This window comes from Haplochromis burtoni, unplaced genomic scaffold (genome assembly GCF_018398535.1).
Source record: "Haplochromis burtoni strain Fernald_Lab_line unplaced genomic scaffold, NCSU_Asbu1 Contig_31, whole genome shotgun sequence".
Taxonomy (NCBI): Eukaryota; Metazoa; Chordata; class Actinopteri; order Cichliformes; family Cichlidae; genus Haplochromis; species Haplochromis burtoni.
Window position 1 is genome coordinate 1,685,451 of NW_024582392.1, and position 25,015 is coordinate 1,710,465.

At 40.7% G+C, this 25,015-nt stretch overlaps 1 protein-coding gene across 3 annotated transcripts in view; it reads right to left on the minus strand.

Annotated features, from left to right (window-relative positions):
- The window catches only part of plekhg5b (pleckstrin homology domain containing, family G (with RhoGef domain) member 5b), a 78,819-nt gene that overhangs the window by 45,435 nt on the left and 8,369 nt on the right, over positions 1-25,015 (minus strand). The window contains exons 1-2 of one of the 3 annotated variants that reach the window (XM_042219308.1): positions 17,370-19,961; positions 5,264-5,340 (exon numbers count right to left, since the gene is read on the minus strand). In XM_042219308.1, coding sequence (XP_042075242.1) covers positions 5,264-5,340; positions 17,370-17,493 — 201 coding nt within the window. In that variant the 5' untranslated portion in view covers positions 17,494-19,961. Of the gene's footprint in view, positions 1-5,263; positions 5,341-17,369; positions 19,969-25,015 lie in introns of those variants that run through there. The other 2 variants (XM_042219309.1, XM_005918838.3) reach the window with 2 other exon arrangements.

The following is a 25,015-nucleotide window of genomic DNA, read 5'->3' on the forward strand; positions in this document are numbered from 1 at the left end:
GTACCTCAATCCAGCAAGCAAGCTCAGACTAGCAGTGAGCACTAACCAGCACGCACTACCGTATCCCACCACCTCAATCGAGAACCCACTCCGTAACATTATCTTTCAGACAGACACCTGCAGACGGATTTCAAATCCCTCTGACTTAAGGAAACCAAAAGTATCCAAACACGCCAGCAAAAAACCCGTGGAAGCACATGTGTTGGGCCATTTAAAATCCTTTTAGGAACCTTTAGGAGCTCTGCTTTTCAACGTGGTGGCACAGCTGAGCTACAGCAGCACAAGTACAGGGTGACACCTGGTGTGATTCCAGTAAATTATGGCCCAGGTGGACTCATTCAAGTCCCAGCCAGTCATGCTGCGACTAGAAGTGACACAGCCTCACCAGGGAGCTGATATATAGCAGGAGGAGACTAAAGGCAAGCCTGCCTGGGAATAAAACGGCTGAAAAAGAGCATTACAAGTCCAAGACTCGCTTTCTCTCTCTATGCATTTGTGCCTGCAGTGTAGCTTGTTGCCAAGCTGCCGACATATCAAAGAGATGATTGGGAGTCATTTCAAAAACTCTTAAAGTGAAATATAAAAGTTTAATGTGTTTTTTTTTATTTAGTAAAAAATGCTTTCTTTGATGTGTCTAAATCGGTTTCGTGGGTGGAGTGGGTAAAAGTCGAGGGATATATTTATGCTCAAATTCTTCTGAGAAATGTGGCTCTCGCTAGTCAGACTGAGCTTTGGAGGAGAATAAGCAGCAGCAGACCTGGAGGTCAGGGCGGCCATGAAATGCCCCCTGCTGCTTAAAGCTTGTTACAGACAATACAAGTTCTACTATTGAGCAACAGCTGTGAGCATGAATAATATCACAACATCTTCCAGTACACAACAAAAATGATTTTTCATGATCTGGAAACCAAAAAATGTAAAATGACTCACCCTCAATGTTCTTAAGTTAAAGTATACAGTTACCAGAAGCGTTAGGAATTGTGACATCTTGGGTTATCCGCTCCTCACTAGAGCAGAAACAGGCAGTGTAGGATCGAGGTGCAAGAATAACACCAGTGACTCACTTAAAACAATATTTTCAATGAATGTCTTTCATTTGAAACCATTCACTTGCTACTCATTATACAGCCAACAGGTGGCTTTTAGAGGCTTAATTTTAATGTGTCTAGTATATAGAGTACTATATATTTACAAAACCTGTTTTTAATGATGGTACAAGATTGAATCAAACAGATGCAACGCATTTCTTTGGACTTAAGATAAAGTCTGTAGATATTTTACATGTAGATATTGCACACTTTGCAGTTAGTTTCTTCCACTTTTTCCATTAAGCACATTTAAGTCTTTCAATATAATAAACTCTTGTTAATATTTACACTTTGAAAGTGGAATTATTACATATTAGCAGTAAAACAGAAATACAATTCAAGTGCACTTATTGACTGTAGAGTTCATCTCTGCTTTATTCACGAACAGGAGTTAATATGGGTGTAGTACTGTATACACTGTACAGACTTCAAAAACCCCTCAAAGCAAAGTGTCTTGATGCATGCTCAATCATCCAGGTAAGTAAATCCCAAAAGGTTGATTCTGTTGATCTGGATGTAGCGCTTTTAGTGGGAGAAACGTTTTGTCACTCATCCAAGTGATCGCTTCAGTCTCAGCTGACTGGAAGTTTCCCCAATCTTATAAACAGTACATTCCACAATGACTGAAACTAGCACCACTGAAGCAGCAATGGGCTGGGTGGTCAGTTGATAATTAATATGCAAATTCTCATTGATCCACCACTACTGATCAAGGTCCATTGATCAAAGACTGCTGATCAATGGCCATGAGTACCATTCACAGAGAGTTGGGGAATGGCTGCAATCACAGCATTACTGAAAGATGGTAAAAGATGTACCCTTAGGCCCCCTCCTCGATTAAGAGATGGTCTTTCCCTTTTCACGTAAATGGCCTCCTTGACTCCGCACTCAAACCAGCGTTCCTCCCTGTCCAGGATGTAGACATCCTCATCAGTGGTCTTTGATCAATGGGCCTTGATCAGTAGTGGTTGATCAATGGACATGAGAATTTGCATATTAATGATCAAGGAACTGACCTCCCAGCCCATTGTATATTCGGTGGTGCTAGTTTCAGTCATTGTGCAATGTACCGTTTATAAGATTGGTGAAACCTGCAGTCAGCTGAGACACTAATAAGCAAAATACCAAATTAACACAAAAAACTAAAACTTGAATTCATCTTCAAAAAAAAAGAAAAGAAAAAAACAAAACAAAAAACCCATCAGATTATAGATTCATTGATTTCAAATTTCATTGGTCTGTTTGCACAATTAACTGCACAGCAAGCCATATTTTTTTTAACTGCTGTATTAAAAGGACTCAAAGTCACAAAGACTACAAACAAACATGGTCAAAAGGTCCTGCAAATCAAATTAGTTAACCTAAAGTCACAAAGCAGAGAGCGACTGGAAACCATTTAACAGTCTGTGCTATTAAAAAAAAAGTAATTTGAAAGGGTGAAATTAGCTGCTAGTAAGCATAGAAACAAAAAAATATATTCTAGGCTGTAACTACACGTGGGAGTCTACAGGTTTGATTTGCTTTTGGAGATGAGCATCGGAGGAACTGCAGTGTGAGCACTTGTGTTGGATTCCTTTTTTAGTCCGTCACTTGAAAATAGACAAATAATTGAATTATTTTTAAGTTTATATGAAGAAGTTTAGTAACATCTGAATGTTTAATGGAGCTTAGCTATCTGAAGAAGGTGATAACTGTTTGAAACACAATGTAAATAAAAGCCTCTGTGTTACCTAAAAAGACCGTACACCTTGTATCTGCCGTCAGCCTTGTTCTCCTCCCGTCTGTCCCAGTCCGCACTGGGATACAAGCCCTTCTATAATCTCCTTACATAATAACGTCAAGCCTGACCCTGACCAAGGAGAAAGCCTCCTGCCTCATTTACAACTCGGCACACAAATCCTAAAAACAGGACAGACTTTGTCATGCAAGAGGGGCCAGACAGTCTGAAGTGATTTTGTCTTTAAGGAAAAGTGGATTTTGGAGACTTATGTGGGAAGAAAGGAAAGAGACAGTGTGAATAGTTCAGGTTAAGCACTTTGTATCTTTCTTCTTTCCCCCATTTCATTATTCTCAGTTGCCATGGAGAAAAACTATATATAACTCGTCTCTCTCTCTCTCCAGAGGCCTGCCTGAATTCAAAATCTTTTCTCCGTGTCATCTTCCTTTTCCATTGTTTCCACAGAGAGGACAGTAGGAGACAACATCTCATTTCAATAGGAAATCTGTCTAATGCCCAGCTTTAGCGGCAGGAGGGAGATGTCAGGGCAGAGCAGACAAACTAAAACAAACCAGAGTTAGCGAGTGACCAGCCAGACACTATGGCGGTTTCCCTTGGTCTTCTGGCCAGACTCCCATTTTCAGAAACCAGTGGCTTCAAAGGAATAATTCATTTCACAGTCTGGTGGCCAGACACAGAGCCCCAAGACTCACGCCACTTTTAACACCTAAAGAAGAAGAAAAGCAGATTTCCCACTCTGCTTCGCCTTTCGCAGTACTGTACCACAACAGCATTTTGTCAGGCTAAATCTAATTAAATTCAAACACTCAGGCCAAGAGGAGTTAGTCAGGGTTTGTGCCTTTTCATTACAAAGTTTTTTAATTTGTAGTTTAAGACATTGGACATTGGATGTCTTACTAATCACATCCCGTGTAGCTTCGCTCAGAATGTCACACAAAAGCTTTTACTTCTCTGATATCTGTATTAAAATCCCACCAGGTTAACTTTGGTTAAGGTTAGGCGCAAAAAAGATTTGTTTCAGGTTGAGGAATGTTCACGGTCTGAGTTAAAATAAGTACTTGTTAAAGATGGGGAAACGTGTGGTGGTTAAAATTACTGGTTTGTTAATGTTAGAGGACCTTCGTCATCATGGTTAAAATAATAGCTTCTTGGTTAAGGTTAGAAAAAAAACAACCATTATCATTATGGTTTAAAGAAACCCATCTGACTGTCAGAAGGAAGTGGAATGCATACAGCGGTCTCTATGTCCAAGTCAGGCTTTTTGGTGATTCATCCATCCGCCCCAAGTACTTCCTTTACCGTGAGTGTAGCATGGAACTAAGTTTGTTTTTAGTCCCAAAAGATAAAGTCAAGACCTGACACCACTCCTGTCCAGCTGTCTGTTATAGAACTACATCAACACAAGTGGATGGCTACCTTTGCTCTGTACACCTGCCAGCATCTGTAAGGCTCAGTCATCAACTCCATTTCATGCACAATCCATACAGTAAATAAAGAGTCAATTGTCGCCAGGATACAGCTACATGTACGCAGTCTCAAGTCTGTTTTCTTTGTGCAGATATATATATACATTTTAAAATGAGAATTGTGTTGAACGCAGTAGGATAAGAAACCAGTAACTTTAGTGTTTACTGAGGTCATAGTTAGAGAAACAAGGGCTAATTTTGACTATTTCTTTTTGGAATCAGAGTACTCGCCCCCTGCTGGACATAAGAAATAATGCAGGTATATGGCATTTTGGTATCTTTCATCATTTTGTTTTTTCCTCATTAAACTCCAAGACAAAAATTTAATAAGCACATTATATATAACATCAACCTGCTGACGACTTTAAATTTACTCACAAATGTACACGGGTGTAAAACCAGGTGACATGGATGCATAACGCTGAATAAATAAATAATAGTAAGCTTGTTAGACTTTATGAAAATATTGTAAAAACCTAACATTACAAACAAATTATGATGGCTACTGTTAGCTAAATCAAAACACCTCAATATAGTCATATAGTAACCTGATTAATTTTTGTGTCTGCGGACATGATTTTCCATCACTGTTTCTGACTCGGCTGTTGGACGATGTGGCAGTAGTGTGGATCTTTTCTTCCATCACGCTGGAAACCAGGATTTTTACGCTTGAATTGCTTGAAATAATTTTAATTGTGTTATTATCATTTAACTGCTTAAAACTAACTGGTGGCCAGTTCAGAGCTTGTATGGACTTTGTGCTAAAGTCCAATTAATGTAAGGAATAAATAATATGATGCTTTGCATTCACACATAGACATTACCAGGAGGAGCTGCAGTTTGGGTATAAAAACTGCATTCCCTGCAGCCTGTCCTTGCAGACATAGACTTACGCCAATAATCATTTTTATACCATCTCACTGCAAGTGAAATGTGTCCATGCACAGCCTTTCAAGCCTTAAGGATCTTACCTTAGAGGCCCTCCGCCGCTCAGGACACTCGGGATGTTGGCACACCACCCCATCGTCCTCCTGGACGGGCTTCTCATCTGAAACAGAACACACGGGTCAGTTTGACTTCCCTCTGTATCACTAAAAACACCAAACCAGCCACCCAGCCAGCAGCACGTCCATTAACACACCTTTCTTGGTAAAGTTTTAAAAACGTACTGCAGACAGCGAGACTAAAAGTCGCTGCCTGTGTTTACATAAGGATGGAGCGACTACGAGCACAAGAAACACACAGTAATAGAGACCTAGAAGCCACGTAATAAAAAAAATGGAAGAAAGAAAAAAGAAAAAGAACTTCGGCTACAGAGATTTCATGAAGGGAAGGTAAACAGAGGGAAGAGGGTGGGGTGTGTTTTTGGGAGGAGATCAGAGAGAAATGACAAGAACAGACAGGAAGAAAATGGAGCAAATGAGAGGAAGCCCCAATCTGGGTTTTGTACAAAAGTGCACTCATCATGGGCAAGCTCGCAGCACTCTGCTGCACAATAACAAATCACTGTTGTCAAATAAACTTCTAAAGTCTACTTACTAGCTGGCTATCGCTACACCGGGGGGGAACGATAAAAGGCAGTGTTTACATCTACATCTCCTACATGTACACACACGATAAAAATATCATAACAGAGGCCCTGAGCACACCAATATTTATCTGACCGTTTAATGAGAAAAGCAGAGAATACATGTGAAGAAAGGAGAAAGTAAAAGCCAGGAGGGTAAAACAGAAGGAGCCTCGCTCCAAAAGATCTGCAGTTTCCACACATGACAGGACTTTTTAGTAAAACTTTCACTAATAATCTAGTCTCTATTTTTGCACCAATAAAATAACATTAAACAGAGGAGGACTGGTGCTAGGAAATGAAGTCACTTAGTGGTTGAACTGAAGGTCAAATTTAAAACACCAATTTGTCATCACAGAAACGAGGCCCTGCTCACAGCCCGCAGACAGAAACGAGTCACCTTGAGTCATCCACTTGGCTGCAGCTGCAATCACAGGTAAAGGGTGCTGGTGAGGAAGACGGAAAAACATTGTAATTGGTGCATACCACTGAGCCAGAGGTTTCCCAGCTGTGATGGGAAGGGTCAACCTGTGTGCAGTCAAGTTACTCAACAGTGGACTCGGGGTATAGAGTCATGTTAGCAGCTTGGTGAGACTGTCCCAAGGTCCTCAGGATAAAATGCTCATGTCTATAGGTCATATTTATATGTTCAGTTCACATATAGCACGCAAAGCCCTGATAACGTCCCTACCAGAAATGCACTATGTGCCTCAACTTTTTCCCCTCTTGGATGCCCAATAGGGGTCAACCTTGTTTCTCTTATAGGAACTCAGCAGTTTCTGTCATATTTCTGGCCTGCTTCCAGAACAAAAAGTGATCACCTTAGTAGGGATATCCTTGGAAAACCCCCAAACCTATTCTAATGGTCATTTGTGATAGATTCCAAGCTGGCTAGTTATTAAAGGTACAAGGGAGGTCCTCACATGTCATCTTTAAGGAGCAAAGAGTTAAAAACTTGAGCAACAAGGACATGCTGTAATGACGCAACGCAGGGATAGCGCAGTAGGTAGAGTGGTTGCCCCATGATCGGAAGGTCGGGGGTTCGACTCCACTGAACAGCTACCCTGAGGTACCCCTGAGCAAGGTACTGTCCCTACACACTGCTCCCCGGGCACTGCATTGGTGGCTGCCCACTGCTTCACTGGGTGAATGGGTTAAATGCAGAGGAGTAATTTCCCTGCGGGGACTAACACATACACATCCAACATTAACATTAAAGTAGATCTGACACAAATATGTACAAAAAATTCATGATATTCTATTAAAAACACTGCTGAGATGCTCTAAAGCTAAAATCATCCATTTTAACCCTAAACAAAGTCAGGATGTCAGTAATGAGACATGAAGATTGGCCTTCTGGGGACACCAAATGTGTGTAAAAAATTATGCCAGTACACCTAAACTGTTGAAATTACTTGTTTAGACGGTAAACAACAGTAAACAACTAATCTAAACAACAGTTTAGATGTTGAAAGAGTGACCCAAACACCTTCACGACCCTTAAAGCCATTTAAAGTGATAGAGCAGAGGCCTAGCCTGTTTTGTAAAGCTTCCACCACCTTCTGGGAAAAAAAGAAGAAAATGGGCCTCTCCTGTGTGTCTGCTGTGCTGGGAGCAGGCCGAGACGCGCTCTCAGCTCTGACAGTGGCCTCTGCCAGCGGGCCTCAGGTTAATGTTTCCCTCGGGGTTTACAAGCAGCAGGCTACAGAGGGAGCCTCCAGCTTTTATGGAGAGTTTCCCAAAGAGGAAGAGCAGTCTTTACCACAGCGAGAGTTTACAGTCGTCCACAAAACAAATGTTACTTGGCTTATCGGTGTGATCTCAGATGTCAATGCAGGGAGGTGAAGCAGTAAACACACAAAATCCGAAGTGGACCTAAACATTTGGACACTGGTTATGGTTTAAAAAATAAATCAATAAATAAAAATAAACTTGGTTGTCCAACCACAACTTAAGGGAAAGGGTCTATACACAACATTTAACGTCATACTCAAGATCTTTTTGCAGCCTGTAAATGTATTCTTCATGGTTTAACTGTGCCAGTTGCAAAAGTGTTTTTTTGGCCACATTTTCCAGCTCCACCAATGAGAAAGATCCAAAAAACAAAAGGCCACTGTATTTTTTGTGGTCAGCATCCATAAGCATACTGAAACCATTTTCACACATGAACTACAGCCAGGCAAATCAGGTGTGCTGGTGTACTGTTCAAAAGTAATCTTTCATCACATTTATCATAAAACAAACTATCTGCATGAGTCACATTCTCACTTTTGGTTTACGCAAAGGACATACATTCACTTTGTAGGCATCACGACAATAACCCGGGCTACTCTACCATGGTATAGCGAGCATGATACACACCTTGTACGTGTGTGCTGCCAGGTTAAAGACAGCTAGTTGAGTCTTCCCATGTACATATGTGAAAGCAGCTAGACAGTGAGGGCTTCACTCTCAGTTTCTAGACATAAAGTTGGTCGGTGTAGGGAAACAATTTAATACTCGTGACTTATGTAGCGCTATCCACATGTATAACGCTAACTGCTAATTGTGCAGTGGTGCTGCATACGTGCACCTCACAGGAGGAAAGGAAGGAAGGAAGGAAGGAGAGAGACACAGGGAAGTCTCCCCTTCCTAGCATGAAGAAGAATTCAAGTATATACACTAGTGGTAACACACCGAATTATATTAAGCTTGTTTACATGCAGAGATAAATGAAAAGAATTACAATTTCTTTACATTTTGCTTACAAGGAGCTAGACATTCTTGTATTGTACAGCACGTGGCAAAAGTATCATTTGTTCCCATTTATTTAGCTGAATCAATTAAAAATGCCAAAGATAAAGCAGTTTGTCAGATATAAAATAGCATTTTTGCACCAACAAGGTTATTTCCAAAGAGCTATTAGCCAAAAAAACCTGCCATATCTTACGTCATGCAGCATGTCCTTAGAAATAAAGGAAATTAGACAAGTGGGGGAGAAAAGACGAAGTAGCAGGCCTAAAAAAAACTATAGCAGATGAACTCTTAACTGTAAATCATGTCAAAAGAAACAAAGGAAAGAATTCCACAAAGAGCCGACACAGGACCTGAGAAAAGTTAAGAAGGAAAAGAAACCAGGATAACTAGAACTGGAGTCTAATCATTGCATAAATTCTGTTGACACAGATTTTATCCAAATTTGAAATGTTGGGTTCAAATCTACTTTCAGATTTGAATTCAACATACAAAACCATCTAGAAATCATCTTACTGGCAACGGTGTAATTTATTACTGCCTTCTAGATAATCACAGCACAGAACAGTAATAAAGAAATGTGCAGAAATGTTAGCAAAGCTGCGATGAAAGGTACGTTTCTTGATTTGACACAATGCAACTGGCCAACAGTAACACTGCCACAACAAAAGGAACACAACACATGAATGCAGCTTTATGGATGGCTTTCTCTCGCCTTGATTTCGACCCACAACATAGCATTTCATTGCTAAGCTCTCCTCTCCTTAGCCCTCTTCCTCATGACCATCCTTCCTTTTATCGTATAATCACACCATTATGTGCCAAACCTCCATCTTCTCTCCTACTTGCTCATATCTTGCTGACTCTCCCTCTTTCTCTCTCTCTGATGAACTGGAATTTCTGAACTCAGCACTGCTGATTAAGCCAAAAGCAAACACGAGCACACACCATACACGCACACACGTGACAGCAGACAATGAGCTCGCACACTAAAGAGACAGGGGTGCATCCCATCCACACAGCTCTCCGCCGGCCTGCTCACCGCAGAGAGACAATGCCCGAGGCAAAGAAACATTAGGTATCCAAACGACCCCCATAAATAAGCCCAAAGCAGCCGAGGCCAGATTTAATCATGCACACTAGTCTGCCTGTCCTTATTCTGCGATGAGAATGATGCATCTATGAATATGATGTTCCAACACTTCAACAGTCTCTTCACTTCTCCACCAAATGTAGACGCTTGCTACAAGCCCAGGCAAATGTCAGTCTTTCTGTGACATCATATACTGAACACCTCATAATTCTGGACTGCTGTTCAGACCAATAATAGCAAAATGAATAAAGTCCGAGAATTTATAATTTCCACACTTTTATTTATAAAGGAGACAAGATTAACTGAAGGTAAGTATAATCATTGGTTGCAGCCTTTTCACTGGCTCGCTGGTTAGGTTTAAAAAAAAGAGCACACTACGTGTTTACTGTGTATGAATCTCCAGGTTGACCCAGTATATCAAAAAATATTTATTAATTTATTTATCTATTTATTTTTTGCAAAACACATTACCATATTACCATTAGCACAATGGGAGCCTACACAACTGCACTGCCACAGGCTGTCACTCTGCCATCTGGTATACCTCTGACTCACACACAGAAATTGATCTCGCAGCAGTGCTGTTCTTGTTTTGCACTGCAGAGCTCGTTAGCTTCTGGTGATGCGAGTATAGATGGAAATGCATAAGATCATTCAAACTAAACCATGTCTGGCTGCTTAGCTTACCTTCTTGATACTTTTTTTTTCTCCACAGTGCATGAGAAAATACGCAGTTATGATGAGAATTAAGAGCTGAATTTTGGAATTGTTAGAATAGTTAAAGGTATGGGTACAGATGGGTATGTAGGCATTGTCCAAATCCACTAAAGACCTGCAGGATAGTCTAACATTAAACTCTTATGACATGGAGAAGTGGCTAATACACTGCAGGGAGATACTACACAGTGGATCTGCCAGTTGTAAACACTAACTATATTCATTATAACCTTTAGCTGCCCCAATCAGTCAGTTAAATATTAAATATGTCGCACTTTAATGAATAGTGCAATTCAAAGAACTGGCAAGACAAAGTGAAATGCAATGAAATAAAACAAATGCAATAATAACAAATTTGAAATAAAAAGATATTGCTGTAATGTCCACATGCACTCTTTGGCTTTAGCGTAAACTCAAACCCTACTACAGACTGTAAGCTGCTTAGGCTGACTGCTAATATTAGCAGATTATAAACACGCCATTTAATCCATTCATTGCTTTGGCACTTGTGTTTTGTCTTTTATTCACAAACAAAAATGCACATCAACTTCCAAGTGTATTAGATTAAACGGAGAAATCCAAAGCCACAGGCTACTGTCCCAAACAACCTATGAGAGGACCAAGGCTGCTCAGGGAGGAGGGTTTTTTTACAAATGGTCAGTGACCCCAGCACACCTCAGTTGCAGGATAAAGATTTGGTCTGAGATGAAACTCTCAGCAAGTTCAGCCACCACTCGATCACGCCTCACTCTGTTCACTAGTCTCTTCTTCACCATGAGGTGGGTAGAGACCGAGCTGGGCGCACGTTTAACCGTAAGCCTTTGGCACAATTTCACAAGGAATCTCAAGAATGCTTCGTGCTGCCTTCCGTTTGGTGCGGTCGCATCATGGTACATGGAGAAAGGGTGAGCTTATGTTTGCGTTTGCACAGACTTTGGCTCCTCTCTTCGTCTTCACATATTGTTTTTGAGAGACTTTAACGGCCTCCTCTACTCCCACACCCCCTCGTGTAACGCAACACACCCCTCTCTGCCAGGAGATAGATATGAAAGCACTCCTGGGAGACAAACACAGATGGCAGACAGGTGGATGCCATACGGGCAGGGAAAGTTGGCATAGAGACGGACATATCAGCACCCGTGGCGCAGCAGACAGAAAAGTTGGGCGATTGAAGCCAGAGCTGTGGAGATGAGTCGCTAATAGTTAATGCTATTAGCATAAATTCCATCCATCTCCCAAATTAAGTGTAGATATGAAAAAAATTAAGGAAAGGAAGGGTTTAAAAAGTGCAATAGTGCTGCTTTATTTCTGCTATAGTGCATATTAGCTATTTTGGTGACTGCTTGACCACATAGTTTATTGATGCAGCACTAAATGATAAGAGCAATATCACCCTCATCTGTATGGCCAAATAAAACTTACGGAGCTGGAACCAGGAGGCAGTTAGCTTTCATTACCATAAAGTTTGGAATCAGGGGGCCAGCTAATCTGGCTCTGTCCAAGTAAAGCAAAACCTCCCTGCAGTCCTTAAAAAAAGGATTAAGACAACAAACAGAAGTTTTGCAGGGAGTTATGTGCTGGGCTGTTTCTCAGTCAGGACCAGTTGCAAGTCTGATTTATCAGGTTGGAGAAAACAGAAAAGCTGGTATCAGTCTCTCAATCTCCCACCTTGGGCCTAATCACTAAACCCTCATAGACTTAATGGAAGTCACAGCTGTAGTGCATTAATGAGGGCTCCACATGGGACATACAATCAGTACAAACAATGTTTAACAGTTGCCTTTTTAGGACGTTATATTTTGGGTCTATTAATAGCATTCTGCCTATGACTGTCAAGTGGCTATGCATTTTAGCAAACTACTGCTAAGATGAATATTATGTAAATCCAGCCTGTTCTCATCGTAGATCATACACGGCTGTTCTGTCAATGTCACCTCAGAGGAGACCGCAGAGTGTCCTCGGCTTACGTGTTAGGAGATCTGTTTCACTATTGATCAAAGCCATAGTGAAACAGATCTTCCAACCCTCATGGTTTCTTGCTCAGGACTTTTAAGTGTTGCTTTTTAAATGCACCGAGTACCATCAAAAGTATTTTTTCAATGCAACAGCATTAATGAAGGGACATAACTAAACCCAATTTACAATTTTAACTTCAAACCTAAGTAAGTAAGCAAAGGTGAACAGCAGGAAACCGTAAAGCTCCCATGCACCACAGACTCCTGGTCGACAGTGGTGTTTGAGTCCACTTCCACCCCTCCTGCCTCCTGAGGCCTTGATTATACTTCTGCTGCAGACACAGACAGCTGGAGACACTACAGCTGAGGAGTCATTCCTGTTATACTTCTTATGCTTCTACTTCTAAAGTCTGCTGTCTGGGGTGCGTGCATAGTTGTTGCTGCACTGTAATGAACATTCTTAGTGGACAGGTGCACAGTCACAAAAAACAAAACTGGTAAGCTCGTGGACACCAGCACCTTCTGACGGCATCGGTATTTTACCTCTGGGAGTGAGAACAGATCGGTAAATCCTATTTAAACATTAAAACTCTGCAAAGGCAGAGCAGCAGCAAAGTAATTTGCTGCTGCTCATTTATAGATATAATATTAGAGCATCACAAGTTTCCTTGCGATGAGACTGTTCGAGAAGTCTGCAAATATGTAGACTCACAGAAAGACACATAATGGTTTCGACAGTATGACAATAGGATACAACCGAGTGAGAATCCACATTGCAGGAACACACCTCAAGGTCTGAGAGTCCATAAGTGGGGAGACTGGGATTGGTCCAATCCTCTCATTCAGCTCCCAGACAGAAGATTAAGCTATTTTTAAAGGCTACCAGACAGGAAATCACTTTTTAAAAAAATAAAAAATAAAAAAGGAGAGAATACAAACATTCTTTTTTTTTTAGAAATAATTGCTTAATGTCCACACTACCTTTTATTTCAAACACTCATTCTCACTCCCAGGGGCTTGTGGTCCGTAAATAACGACCCCCTCCATTATTACTAAAGCCCAACTATTTTCCTGTTCCTCTACAGGTGGATTGGGTTTGGGTCTGGTAAGCATCCCTTAAATCACGAGCAGGTTGCAGCTGTTTCCAATGCTGAGGCTTCAGTGGCACTGGGGGCAGAACACAGGCTTTCTTCTTAATGTTGTTTTACCCCAGTGGCGGTAAAAACCCACACATGTGCATCGCACACTCTCCCACCCTTTCCCTCCGTCGTTCTCCCTCCTCCACCACATCTGCACAAACCCGAGGTCGCCATGCATAAAACTGAAAACCGCAGGACAGCAAGTGTAAACTGTTCCACAGAAGAGTGGAGGAAGCAATCAACAGTTTTCAATTTACAAGATGTGGAAAAATACAAATATCTGATTAACTGTGCTGAGTCATTTCACAGTTATTTAATAGCAATGAACAAAAGCACCGTTCTCCAGCCTCTCCATGCGTATCCAAAGGTCTAGGTGACTTTTGCGTTAAAGTAGAAAACTCACAACCCTGTCACAATTTTTAAGAGGCATCATGAGGGGATTACTGCATAGCTCAAATTTTTGGGGGCATTTATGTCAGAAAGTACAGTAATTGGTACAAGTGCAAGATATTATTATTGTGACCTCTTTGTGTCAGGCTTTTCTTTTATGGACTTTATTGGTGCTTAACTTTCAGCAAAACACAGGCATGTTCTGCTGTTACTGGAACTCGTATCTGAGTATGACCTGAGGAATGCCAGTGTGCACTTAGCACAGTGTACGAGAAGCACATGTTGGGATAAACCAATGATTTTAGAAGCCTCAATTATGACTCACTTAAGAAAATTTTTAAAAAGTCTGCAATTAAAATAACAAAAACTACTCCTAATTTGTTCAGAACACTGCTTATGTTACAAAAAGGCCAAAATAGCTTTCATTATCCAATTTTTGCCCACAATTGTAGCTGATAAATTACCACATGATCAGATGTGTTACATAATATATACTGTGATTGTGTAACTGGGTTCATGACTAGCTCTAGATTCCCCCTCAGCACTAAAGTCAAAGTCTTTCCAGAAGCCAGTCAGAAACCATCTTGGTAACACCACCGGCCAGTAATTTTGAAGCTCATTTCCAAGTGAAGGGAAAGTTTAAATTCAATAGTTACTGTAACAAAACAACTGCAATCAAACGTTTTAAAGGCTTTGTGACTTTGCCAGAAAAAAGGTTTTAAAGCTTTGAAGCTAAAGTGTAGCACAATCATCCATTGACGGAGATATTTGGTGTGGGGAAAAAGTTCATGAAAGTTTTGAATTTAAGTCCTTTTGATGGCGCAAACAGACCAAAGAGTTGCACACAGAGAGGCTAAACAGCAACATCATAAATAAAATTGCGCCTAGCTATCTTACTGATCTTCTCAGCCTGTATATTCCTAGTAGAGCACTGAGATCATCAGGCCAAGGCTGAAGACCAGAGGGGACCATCCTTTCGCTTCAGTTGCACCTAACCTCTGGGTACAATCTCCCACGAGCTAGTCGCATGTCTGATTCGATGCAGACTTTTTGAATCCTTGAATACTTATCTATTCGGTTCAGCCTTCCCGGCTATCTAGAGCACGCTTCTTGTAAGTGTACACTCATGCAACCCCCTTTTCTTCTGTTTTGTTGAACAATGTTTTGTATTGATTTTACCTTTGAAGTTTTATTTTGATATCTGCTTAATTTGTATGCTTGTTAATCAATGCTTTCCACCTGCTAGCTCATTTGCATTTGTATTTTGCTGCTGCTTTTACTGGATGTTGTGAAGCACTTTGGTGTACCTCTGGTTTTAAATGTGCTATGCCAATAAAGTTGTATTGTATTGCAACAGATGATTTATCTTCAGCAGTACCAAACACAGCTTATTTTGCTTTATTAAAGAAGCTATACATCCAACTATTTATTTATTATTGTAGTTTTTTTATTACTGATTCTTTTACACAGCACCGATAGAGTTAAAAAAGTTGGTTGTTCTCCTGAAATTTAACTTTGTGGCAATTTTGTACATATTTACACATCTCTCAGGACAGACTGTAATAATCAGGTGATCCCGTTTACATCTGATATTGTCATCAACTTCAGCTGAACTGAGCAAATGTTAGCATGCAAAACATCAGCGTGTTAGCACTGTAACAGAGAACCTCTTAATACGGTGACATTAGTGTAAAAGTCGAGCACCACTGTGCCGTAGTACAGCTTCACAGAGTTGCCAGCACAATTAGATTCTTGGTCATATTTCAACCGCTGCAAATATGTCAAAAAAACAGATCCGGTGTTCTGACAAACCATCCTACTTTGGCAAAACGTCCTACCGTAAGTAGTTTATGCACATTTCTGCTGTCACAGAGTCATTCTAGCACAAATTTAAGTAGGAATGATGGTCTGTCACTTAACTTTGCCCATCAGAGTATGGCTGTAGCTCATACTCAAAGCCAGGACGGTTTGCCACTTCATTTTACCCGTTAAAGTATGCTTGTAGGTCTTATTAACAATGCTAGGATGATTTGCCACTTAATTTTAGCTGTTAAAGTATGCTTCTAGCTCATATTCACAAAGTTAGGACGGTTTGCCAGGTAGGATGGATTCCCAGAACACTGGATAGATAAGATAATCCATGGAAATGATTGAATTCTGGATTCAAGTTTTTTTTTTCTTCCATTTTGGTGAATGTAACAATATCCTAAAGCTGACAGCTAACATACAGTTGAGAATGTTTTCAGTAGAAGCTCAGGACTTAATTACAGAAATGGAGAAAAAAAAGAAAGTAAGGATCACAGCCTGACTGTACCCTTCTTGGCTCCTCTGTTCTCTCTTTCGTCTGCCAAACAGGTCTGCCTCAGCAGGCAGACTGACTAAAAAGCAGTGCGATTTCCAAAAGGCTGGCTGGCAAAGAGGACAGGATGAAGAACATTCCTCCACAGCCGTGTGTTATCACTTCCCTTTCACTAATGGCGTAAATCTGGAGGGGCGGGAGAGGGGACACAGCCGGAAAGCAAGGCCCCTGTGCCACTTCAAAAAAAAAAAAAGGCACCGAGTGGAGACAGGGGAGGATTTCAGTGCTGTTACGCACTTCTTCCATGGTAAATATTTCATCTGTGAAGCTGGTCTCATCCGCTCTTTCCCTCTTGTCTACCTCATGTGAGGCTGTCTTCATGCCAGGTCACTGAGTGCTTTCCACGGAAGAACAGAGCAATGGAAAAAAAAAAGCCTTTCCATAATGGGGATAAAATACTTCACTCAAAATGAAAGTGATCTTTTTTTTTCTTGCAGAAAAGTTACATAAAACATTGCAGAGTTATTTCTTATGAATGTTAAAGGATCACTTGATCATATCAGTGAAATACGGATGCGACTTAGTGGACACGCTCTGAACTGCACATGGTCCATTTCTTTTTTCCTTCTTAATGAATAATGCTCATCTTATAAGCAAAGGAATTTCCTTTTATTTTTAATTAACTAATTAGCATGAAAGACGGTGTATTTGAGCCTAAATGTCATCAGTCTGGTGGGGTTTTTCTCAGCAGACACATACTGGACACATTAAGATTCTGAAACTTGAGCGCGCGTGAAGATTTTAGCGTTTGGCTCTCAGACGTGCACACAACAAACACGTTCTATATCAAAGCGAGCCAGCATTCACACTGTCACTATTAAGGCTGGTTCCAAAAAGCAGCTTTGAGCTTTGCAGTCTTAAAGAAAGCAGATCAGATCAGGGACAAACAATTTGTAATAATCTGTAATCTAGTACATTTTGAAGTGTACAAAGACATTTGCCCTGTGGTGATTAGTGAAATGGGCCTGGTTAATTCATTTCTGTGGCATCTCAATCTTTTAAATAATCCAAAGTAAAACAAATAAAAACCAATGCAATGCTCATCCTTGTGTTGTTGTGCAGAAAACCAGACACACAAACACTAATCCAAAAGTTAAGTCAGGTGACCTGGTTCCTCAGCTTACCACACAGATCATGGATGACGTCCAGGGATGAAGACCAGGAGTAGCGCTCCATTAACCCTTCGCTGAAAGGAGATGGCAAAGCCTCCAACTCGTACGCACCACGCTTCTTCCAGTAGAGGAACATTGTGACTTCTTCGACAAGCAAATATTTTACAGGAATGAATATAATTTAGCCTTTTGCCCATACTTTGCTTGTGAAATTGAAAAGTCTGAGCAGCCCATGGCCCCTTCCCCCACTGAACAATTATCTGAAGCTCTGCAGGCAATTATTACTCCCTTTTCTTTGACCATTTTTAAAGACAAAGCCTGCCAGCCAACTCTGCTTTCAACTTTGCCAACTGCCAATATGTTCATCTGTAATCTCCACCTGCACGATTACCTCATCCAGCTTGCGCTTGCTAAAACTTGCTTTGAACCTCCTGTCTAAGTCTGATCCTACTTCACAGAGAGTCCAAGTGAGCAAATGCACTTCCTTCGAGTACAATTATATTTCCAGAGGACAACAGTATCAATTCTGTAACTGCAACAAACTTTTTATCATTTAAAAATAAGCAACATTTAATACTGCATCTGATCCCACAAAGCAAAGACCAATAAATGTCTCTGAACCTTCTGTTCACTGCATCGTCCTGTTGATCCTGTAGGTTTTTAGATTCTCTGCTAATCATCCACTTAAAGCCGCCCACCAGGAGCTGTCAAGCACCAAATGCTGTCCTCTTCTAATCCATTTATCCAAGCTTTTCCCAACTAAATTACAGACAACCAACTGCTAAAAAGGGTGTTGCTCATCTCATCTCTAGGAGCAAGTTTCCTTTGCCGTCGCCTTCCCTGAGGTTTGACTTTATCCATGACAAAGTTTCTCAAACTGTGCAAAGTTGGCGTGTGAGGCAAGCTGCTCATGTTAAAGCCCTGTGTAGGATCTCCTGGAGATAGGGGGGCTTTCTGCCCACTCCATCAGACAAGTGTTTTATTCATGCAGAGGTGAGTTGCATGCTGGGACGGGCAATGTGGGCCAATGGCTTTTGGACTGGGTGACACAAAGATCTCTTTTAGGCCTCCTCCTACATCCAGAGCGGACTTTCTTTATGTTTTGCTCAAACTGTAAAAGGCTGACATTTTTCTGCATTGATTAGTGCCCGCGCCCTTTATGTCTCCTGAAAGATTTATTCGTTTTTATGAATGCACCAGCTCTGTGGAGCATGAGCTCAGATATTTCTGAGGAGGTAGAACGCACACATCAGCATCTCGGAAATGAGCAAAAGGAGTCCAGTTGCAAAACGCTCGAGTGAAACAACGCACTCCGATCCTCTAATATCTTGGAAAAACAGCTGAAGGGTTAAACCAACATGCAGTTAGATATCAAATCAAGACATAATATTTTCCAGGGTTGCTTAAAGGTTGATGCACTGCTATTATGCATCTAAAATGGGAGAAGAAATACTGTGAGAATGTGCTGCGCCGGCCGGGGGAAGGGAGGGACGTTGTCACACATAGCGACCCACATGTCCAATTTTGGGATAAGAAATTAGAGGGTAGGATGGGAGCTGGTTTTCTGCTCAGCGCTGGGCTTTGCAGACATATGGTAATAATCCGAAGCAGCTTTGAGCACGCAGCTTCCCTTTTAATGAAGAGTGCAGTCGTGCAGCATGAGAACTGGGAAGCAAATACAAGGGCCAATTTCCACCTACTACAGAAACAAAGCGGAAAGCAGATGAGATATTAGCCTCGCTTTCATCATCATCCATCAGCTCAGCTTTTAATAAAAAGACACTTCTTTAGTCCTATCAAGAACAGAAAATACCTGCTCAGGTATGGCACCAATACTGACATTAGAATGCTTTTTGGTCTGATCTCATACACAGAATATTTGTGTGTAATTTAGAATCTAGAAATGGTTTCTGTACAGTGAAAACACATTTTCAGAGGCTGGACAGGTGTTTGCTGGCAGACTGTGCATGTTCAGGTCCAGTCAAAGTTTAATCCCTATGAAAAGACTTTTGGTACAGGTAACTTTGGGTTTTGTGGGAGAGTCTGATCAGTTTGACTGCACATGTTTTTGAGCAGGCTTTTGTTGCAAGCAGGTGCACACGCACAATCTTAAAACCAAAGGGTCATCTGAACCTTTTTTTTTTTTTATTAGCACATTTTAATTTAGCTACATTCATAAACAATGACTGGCACAGGGAACAGGAACCAGTCTTCAACTGTTATCTGGGATCCAGATATCCTGGCCACTGCCTTCAGAGGCTACGATTGGAGACGAGTCCAAAAGTGACCAAAATGCAAGGGAATCTGTATTTTCAACCAAGATTACACAGCCTGATTTATGTATAATTTGCCAAGGTTTGACAAAGGTTTCCATTCACAAATAGGTATTCCAGCAGTTTGCATTGCTCTTTCAAGAAGTAGCCTCGAGTACTAAAAACCACCAGCATCCCTGCCTCTTAAACACTCATTTCTGATCTCCACACTCCTACTCCCCCCAAAAAAGTCAAGTCACAAGTTCAAGCTAAAAATAAACCTGATGTAATCGCTATAAAATAATCAGGATTATTTCTTTAGACTTAACAAAGAATCTCAGAAAAACAGAAGACATTATGCAACTGTTTTTATAAGCTCAGCGGCTCTGCCCCTGGCTTTTTAAGCAGAACATTCATGTATAACATCCGTGGACTAGGTGTTACAAATCTGCATTCCCATCTGCTTGAGTGATTCTCACCCATCTTAAAATAAACACCACACAAAACATGGCTGAAAATGAAGGATTTCGAACAGCTGATCTGGATATCAATCGTTCCATCTGATAAATGTAAACTTTTTAGGGCAAAAATCTTGATGCCAGTGCAAAGTTTCGAAGTGTGCGTCTCTCAGCAATGCAATGATGAATGGCAGTCCTCAACCAGTCTCTGGTACTGTAAAGATAACAGCAGAAGGAGCAGTAGTATGATGACAGCCCTATTATTGCAAAGAAGTATGTTGATCTTATCATCCAGGATATTGTAAGGAACAGTTTGACCCTGACTGACTGACACTTGTTATGCTCAGAGTTTGATAAGAACTTTGCATCATATCTGCCTGATAAGTAGCTACAGCCAGGAGATGGTCAGCATAATAAACGACAAAGGTCTGCTTCTGTCCAAAAGTAAAGGGAAAAAGAGCATTTCCATAGCTCACTAATTAACACTACTTGACAGATTGAGGTTTGTCTCTGTGCTTTGCTAGAAACCCTTCTATTGCAGTGCAAAGTGAGCCTTCACAATAAAATCCCTAAAAAGAAATATACACATGCAACAAGGGAACAAAGATTCCTTTTACACTATTGTGGTGACAGAAGTATCTATATTTTCATATGTATGTAAAAAACAAACTGGGTTTCTAAAACATATCAGGCAGTAAAAGGTTAATTTATTTCTGTTTACAGTCTTTATGCAAAGCTATGCTAACAGCTTCTACACTCACTCGCTACTTTGTTAGGTACACCTGTTCAACAGGCGTGTGATTGGCTGATCAGATATTCAGCCAATCACACGGCAGCAACTCATTGCATTTAGGCAGGGAGTCACTCAAGATGATCCGCTGAAGATCAAACAGAACATCAGAATAAGGAAGAAAGGCGATTTAAGTAAATGTAGTGCTAGACTCCCTGATCTCAGTATTTCACCAACTGCTGATCTCTAGCTGGTTGTGTCAAAGGAGAATGTTCAGAGTTTTTCAGGCTAATAGGAAAGCAGCCACAACCCAAATAACAATTTGTTACCACCAAGGTATGCAAAACAACATCTCTGACGCAAATTGGCCACAGCAGCAGAAGACCACACTGCTGCCACTGTCAGCTAAAAACAAAAAGAAGCTTCAGTTCACATGGGCTCACCCAAATTGGACAACAGAAGAATGGAAAAACATTCTCTAATGTGACGAGTCTCAATTTCTGCTGCAACATTTGGATGATAGGGTCAGAACTTGGTGTAAAGGCCATAAAAGCATGGGTAAAACCCGTTTTTGCATCAACAGTTCAAGCTGATCATAGTGTAATGGTTTTCTTAGCACATCTTAGCACCAACATTTAAATGCAACAGCCTATCAGAGTTTTGTTGTCCATCCCTTTATGACCACCTTCATGGCCTTTATACACAAATCTTCTGATGGCTGCTGTCCTTTTATAAAGATAATCTCAGACTGGTTCCTCGAACATGACAATGAGTTCTCAAATGGTCTTTGCAGTCACAATATCTCAATGCAACAGAGCACCTTGTGGATGTGGTACAATGAGAGATTTGCATCATGGATGTGCAGCTGACAAATCTGCATCAACCGTGTGATGCCATCATGTCAACATGTACCAAAATCTCTGAGGAATGTTTCCAGCACCTTGTACCATGAAAAATTAAGGCAGTTCTAAATGGGGTCCAATCTGGTACTTGCAAGGTATACCTAATAAAATGTCTGAGTGCATTTGGTTTATATACACCATGCAGGAAGTCCCTAGCAGTAAGAATATTTTTTAAATGCCTCAGTAGTCATTTAATCCAGTACAGCACTGCTTGCAAACCTTTAAGTTAACACACTAATTAGAGGTGATATTACTACAAATATTAATGTTAATTCAGCTACCTCCAACTAATCGTAGTAGGATAAGACAAAAATAGCAAGCAAAACGTCCTAGTGTGTCAAGCCTGAATGAACTGGCTGCTCAACAGGATCACACTCACTAAAGTATTAATGGTGTGTTGAGGAACGAGTGAGCGAGTGGCTGCAGTATGACAAGACTGTAAATGAGACTTTTGGACTGTGAGCAGTAAGAGGGCAAAAAAGTGTGTAAGTCTGAGTGTTGACAGAGGGAGTGCAGTTGAAGGCTTGTGCGTGCCCATGTGGAGGAGGTTGGGGGTTATATTTAGCAAGGTGGCCCATCAAACAGGCTGAGGTTAACCTCTCACCAGCAAACTAAGAGCAGTTAAAGACGTCTCTGTGTGAATGCTCAAAAAAAAAAGAAGAAAATACAAATGATTTCGTTTCTGCCTCACCAAAAAGCAACTTCCAGCAAGACTATCCATTTCTGTTTTTACATATGGATTAATACATTTTTAAGGAAAAGCAGCACATATTAATGTGCACATCAAACCTGCCGAGATACGTTTCAGGCTATGTATCACTCACCTGTCTTTTGCAAGAGGCACATTTCCATTCTATCCAGAGTCTGAGACACATTTCTCTACTCTTTGGATACAATTTATCTGGCTACTGTGCTTTGCACGATGCACACCACCTGCTTTGACTCCATTTTTTATATTTTATTACTTTTGTGCTTTATATGATTTGAAGGAAGTTTTTTTGTTTTTCATATATAACCAGTCACACATAGGTTGTGCCAAAGGATGATGATCTCAGAGACTTCACATTAAATCAATATTTTTGGATTCACCCATCCAAGTCATGGTTGGACAGGAGCCTAACCCAGCTGTCACCGGGCAAAAGGTGGGCCCAGTCCAGACAGGTCACCAATCTATCCCAGGGTTAATAATTTAATGTGCTTTTCTGTAATGCCGGAACTCATAACACGGACAGACACGCACACAAAATTTCCTTTGCACATGTCTCCACTCTTTGAAATCAACATCAATCCATCGTCATCATCTCAAAATGAGAGAAAAGTGAAGGGTATTTTTGACTGTTGTTTTGACTATAAATTAGAGTCAACTATGGCTTTGCACACACGCACGCTACTCTCCTCCGCTTTTTATTTCATCATGTGTGTTTTGTTGGTGAAAGACTCAGCTGTGTGTGGGGAAGGTTCGGTGAAGGGTGGAGGCGAGACAGATGAGCCGTTTTACACATTTGTACAGGTTGAACAAGCAAACGGAGGCACAGGCGGAAATATATGTAAAAGTTAAAAAACAAAACAAACAAACAAAAAAGAAACCACCATGAAAGTGACTTATTGGTTATTGGCAGTCTCGCAGATGGATCACAGGACTATTGGACTATGGAGAAGATCACCACAACATATTGTCTGTTTTCATTTCCTTTTGTCTTCAACTAAATGAAAATAAATTACGTTTCTTTATCCATCATTACTGCTGTCAGTTTGCCAGTTGGGCACCATTTGTCTGGCTACTTTGCTTTTAGTTCTTCAGTCGCTGCTGAAAGACAGCAGCCTCTGCAGGGCCTGCAGCTCTGTTAGACTGTGCTATGAACTAAATGCACATGTCGCTATGCTAATATGCCAACAACACTAAGGTGTTTAAGAGTATAATTCAGGTGAGAAATAAAAAACGCATTTGTCGGGTGTAACACAGCCTGCAAATATCGGGTTGTGAGTATTATTACACTCTTCTGCATTTCAGGCCATTCTCAACAAATCTCTTTGATTCTGTAGTATTTGTTTAACGAGTCAAGATATATGAAGAGGTCACCTTAATTTTAGGCTACGATTTAAAAAGAGAAAACACCAGTTAACTTACTTATAATTCAGTGCTAATTAGAACTGACAGGAATAGAAACAGATATCAACCACACTGGGCTGATTGTTCAGTCTGTCAGAGTCATATGCTTAATCAGTTCCTTTTATCTGCCATGTTTTTCTGGCCTGGTCTTTTTGGCAGTCGTGCATTGCAGAGCAATGATGTCAAACTGGTAGCAGACCTGAGAAACAGGCGTGCCTTTTTTCCAAGCCTAACTCTTTGACTCAGAGATGTAAACCTGTCTTAGTGCAGCCTATGCACAGAAATCTGATAAGGAATCAGTAACAAAATCAACATGGACAGAGATGTTATTATTCTTTGTGGATGCTTGATTAAAAGTATTGGACAAAATAAAGTGCTGAGTCAAACTAGTGCTTGATAAAAAGTCAGGAGGCCCACCAAAGTTATTACAGTTCACCTTGAAGGAGGAACATTAATGTGTAGACAAAATTTATTGACACTGTATTCTGTGGTTGAGCTCAGCCTTGCAGAGTCATTCTTCCCCTAAAAACTGTAAAAGTGTCAAGATTTTACAGCAATCTTTAAATAGTTCATAAAGTATTTCAGTGTAGGGCATGGAGGACTTTATAAGGCACCAAGACAGGGCGACACTTGAGACCTGATAAGAGACAGGGTTGAAAAACAACAATTAAAAAAAACCAAACAAACCAGCCAACTTGTTTATAATTCAATCTGACTGTTGATTCAATACAACTGTAGCTTGCCTCCACCAGTGTGTGAATGTGAGAGTGAATGAATAGTGGTATTGTAAAGCGCTTTGGGTGCCTTAAAAGCGCTATATAAATCAGATCCATTATTATTATTATTAATACATGTAGATTTAATATTCCAGTGGCCAATGAAATTAAAGCTTTATCTAAATTTACTTTAAAGTCCCAGTAATTCACCACAGAGGCTCATCTGCCTCCATCTCACCGTATACCTTATATCAGCGGTCCCCAACCCCCGGGCCCCCCGGGTCGTTTGGTACTGGGCCACAAGAGTTGAGGCTTGGGCGTTTATGGATTTCAGGGATTTTAAATCGCAATTTCTTTAATCATTCTTATTAGAGCAGGGCGATATGACCAAGAATATTTATCACGATATACATTTGAAAATTTGCGATAACGATATAATTGACACTAGACAAAATACTTTACAACTCCACAACTTTATTAGTGCAAAAAA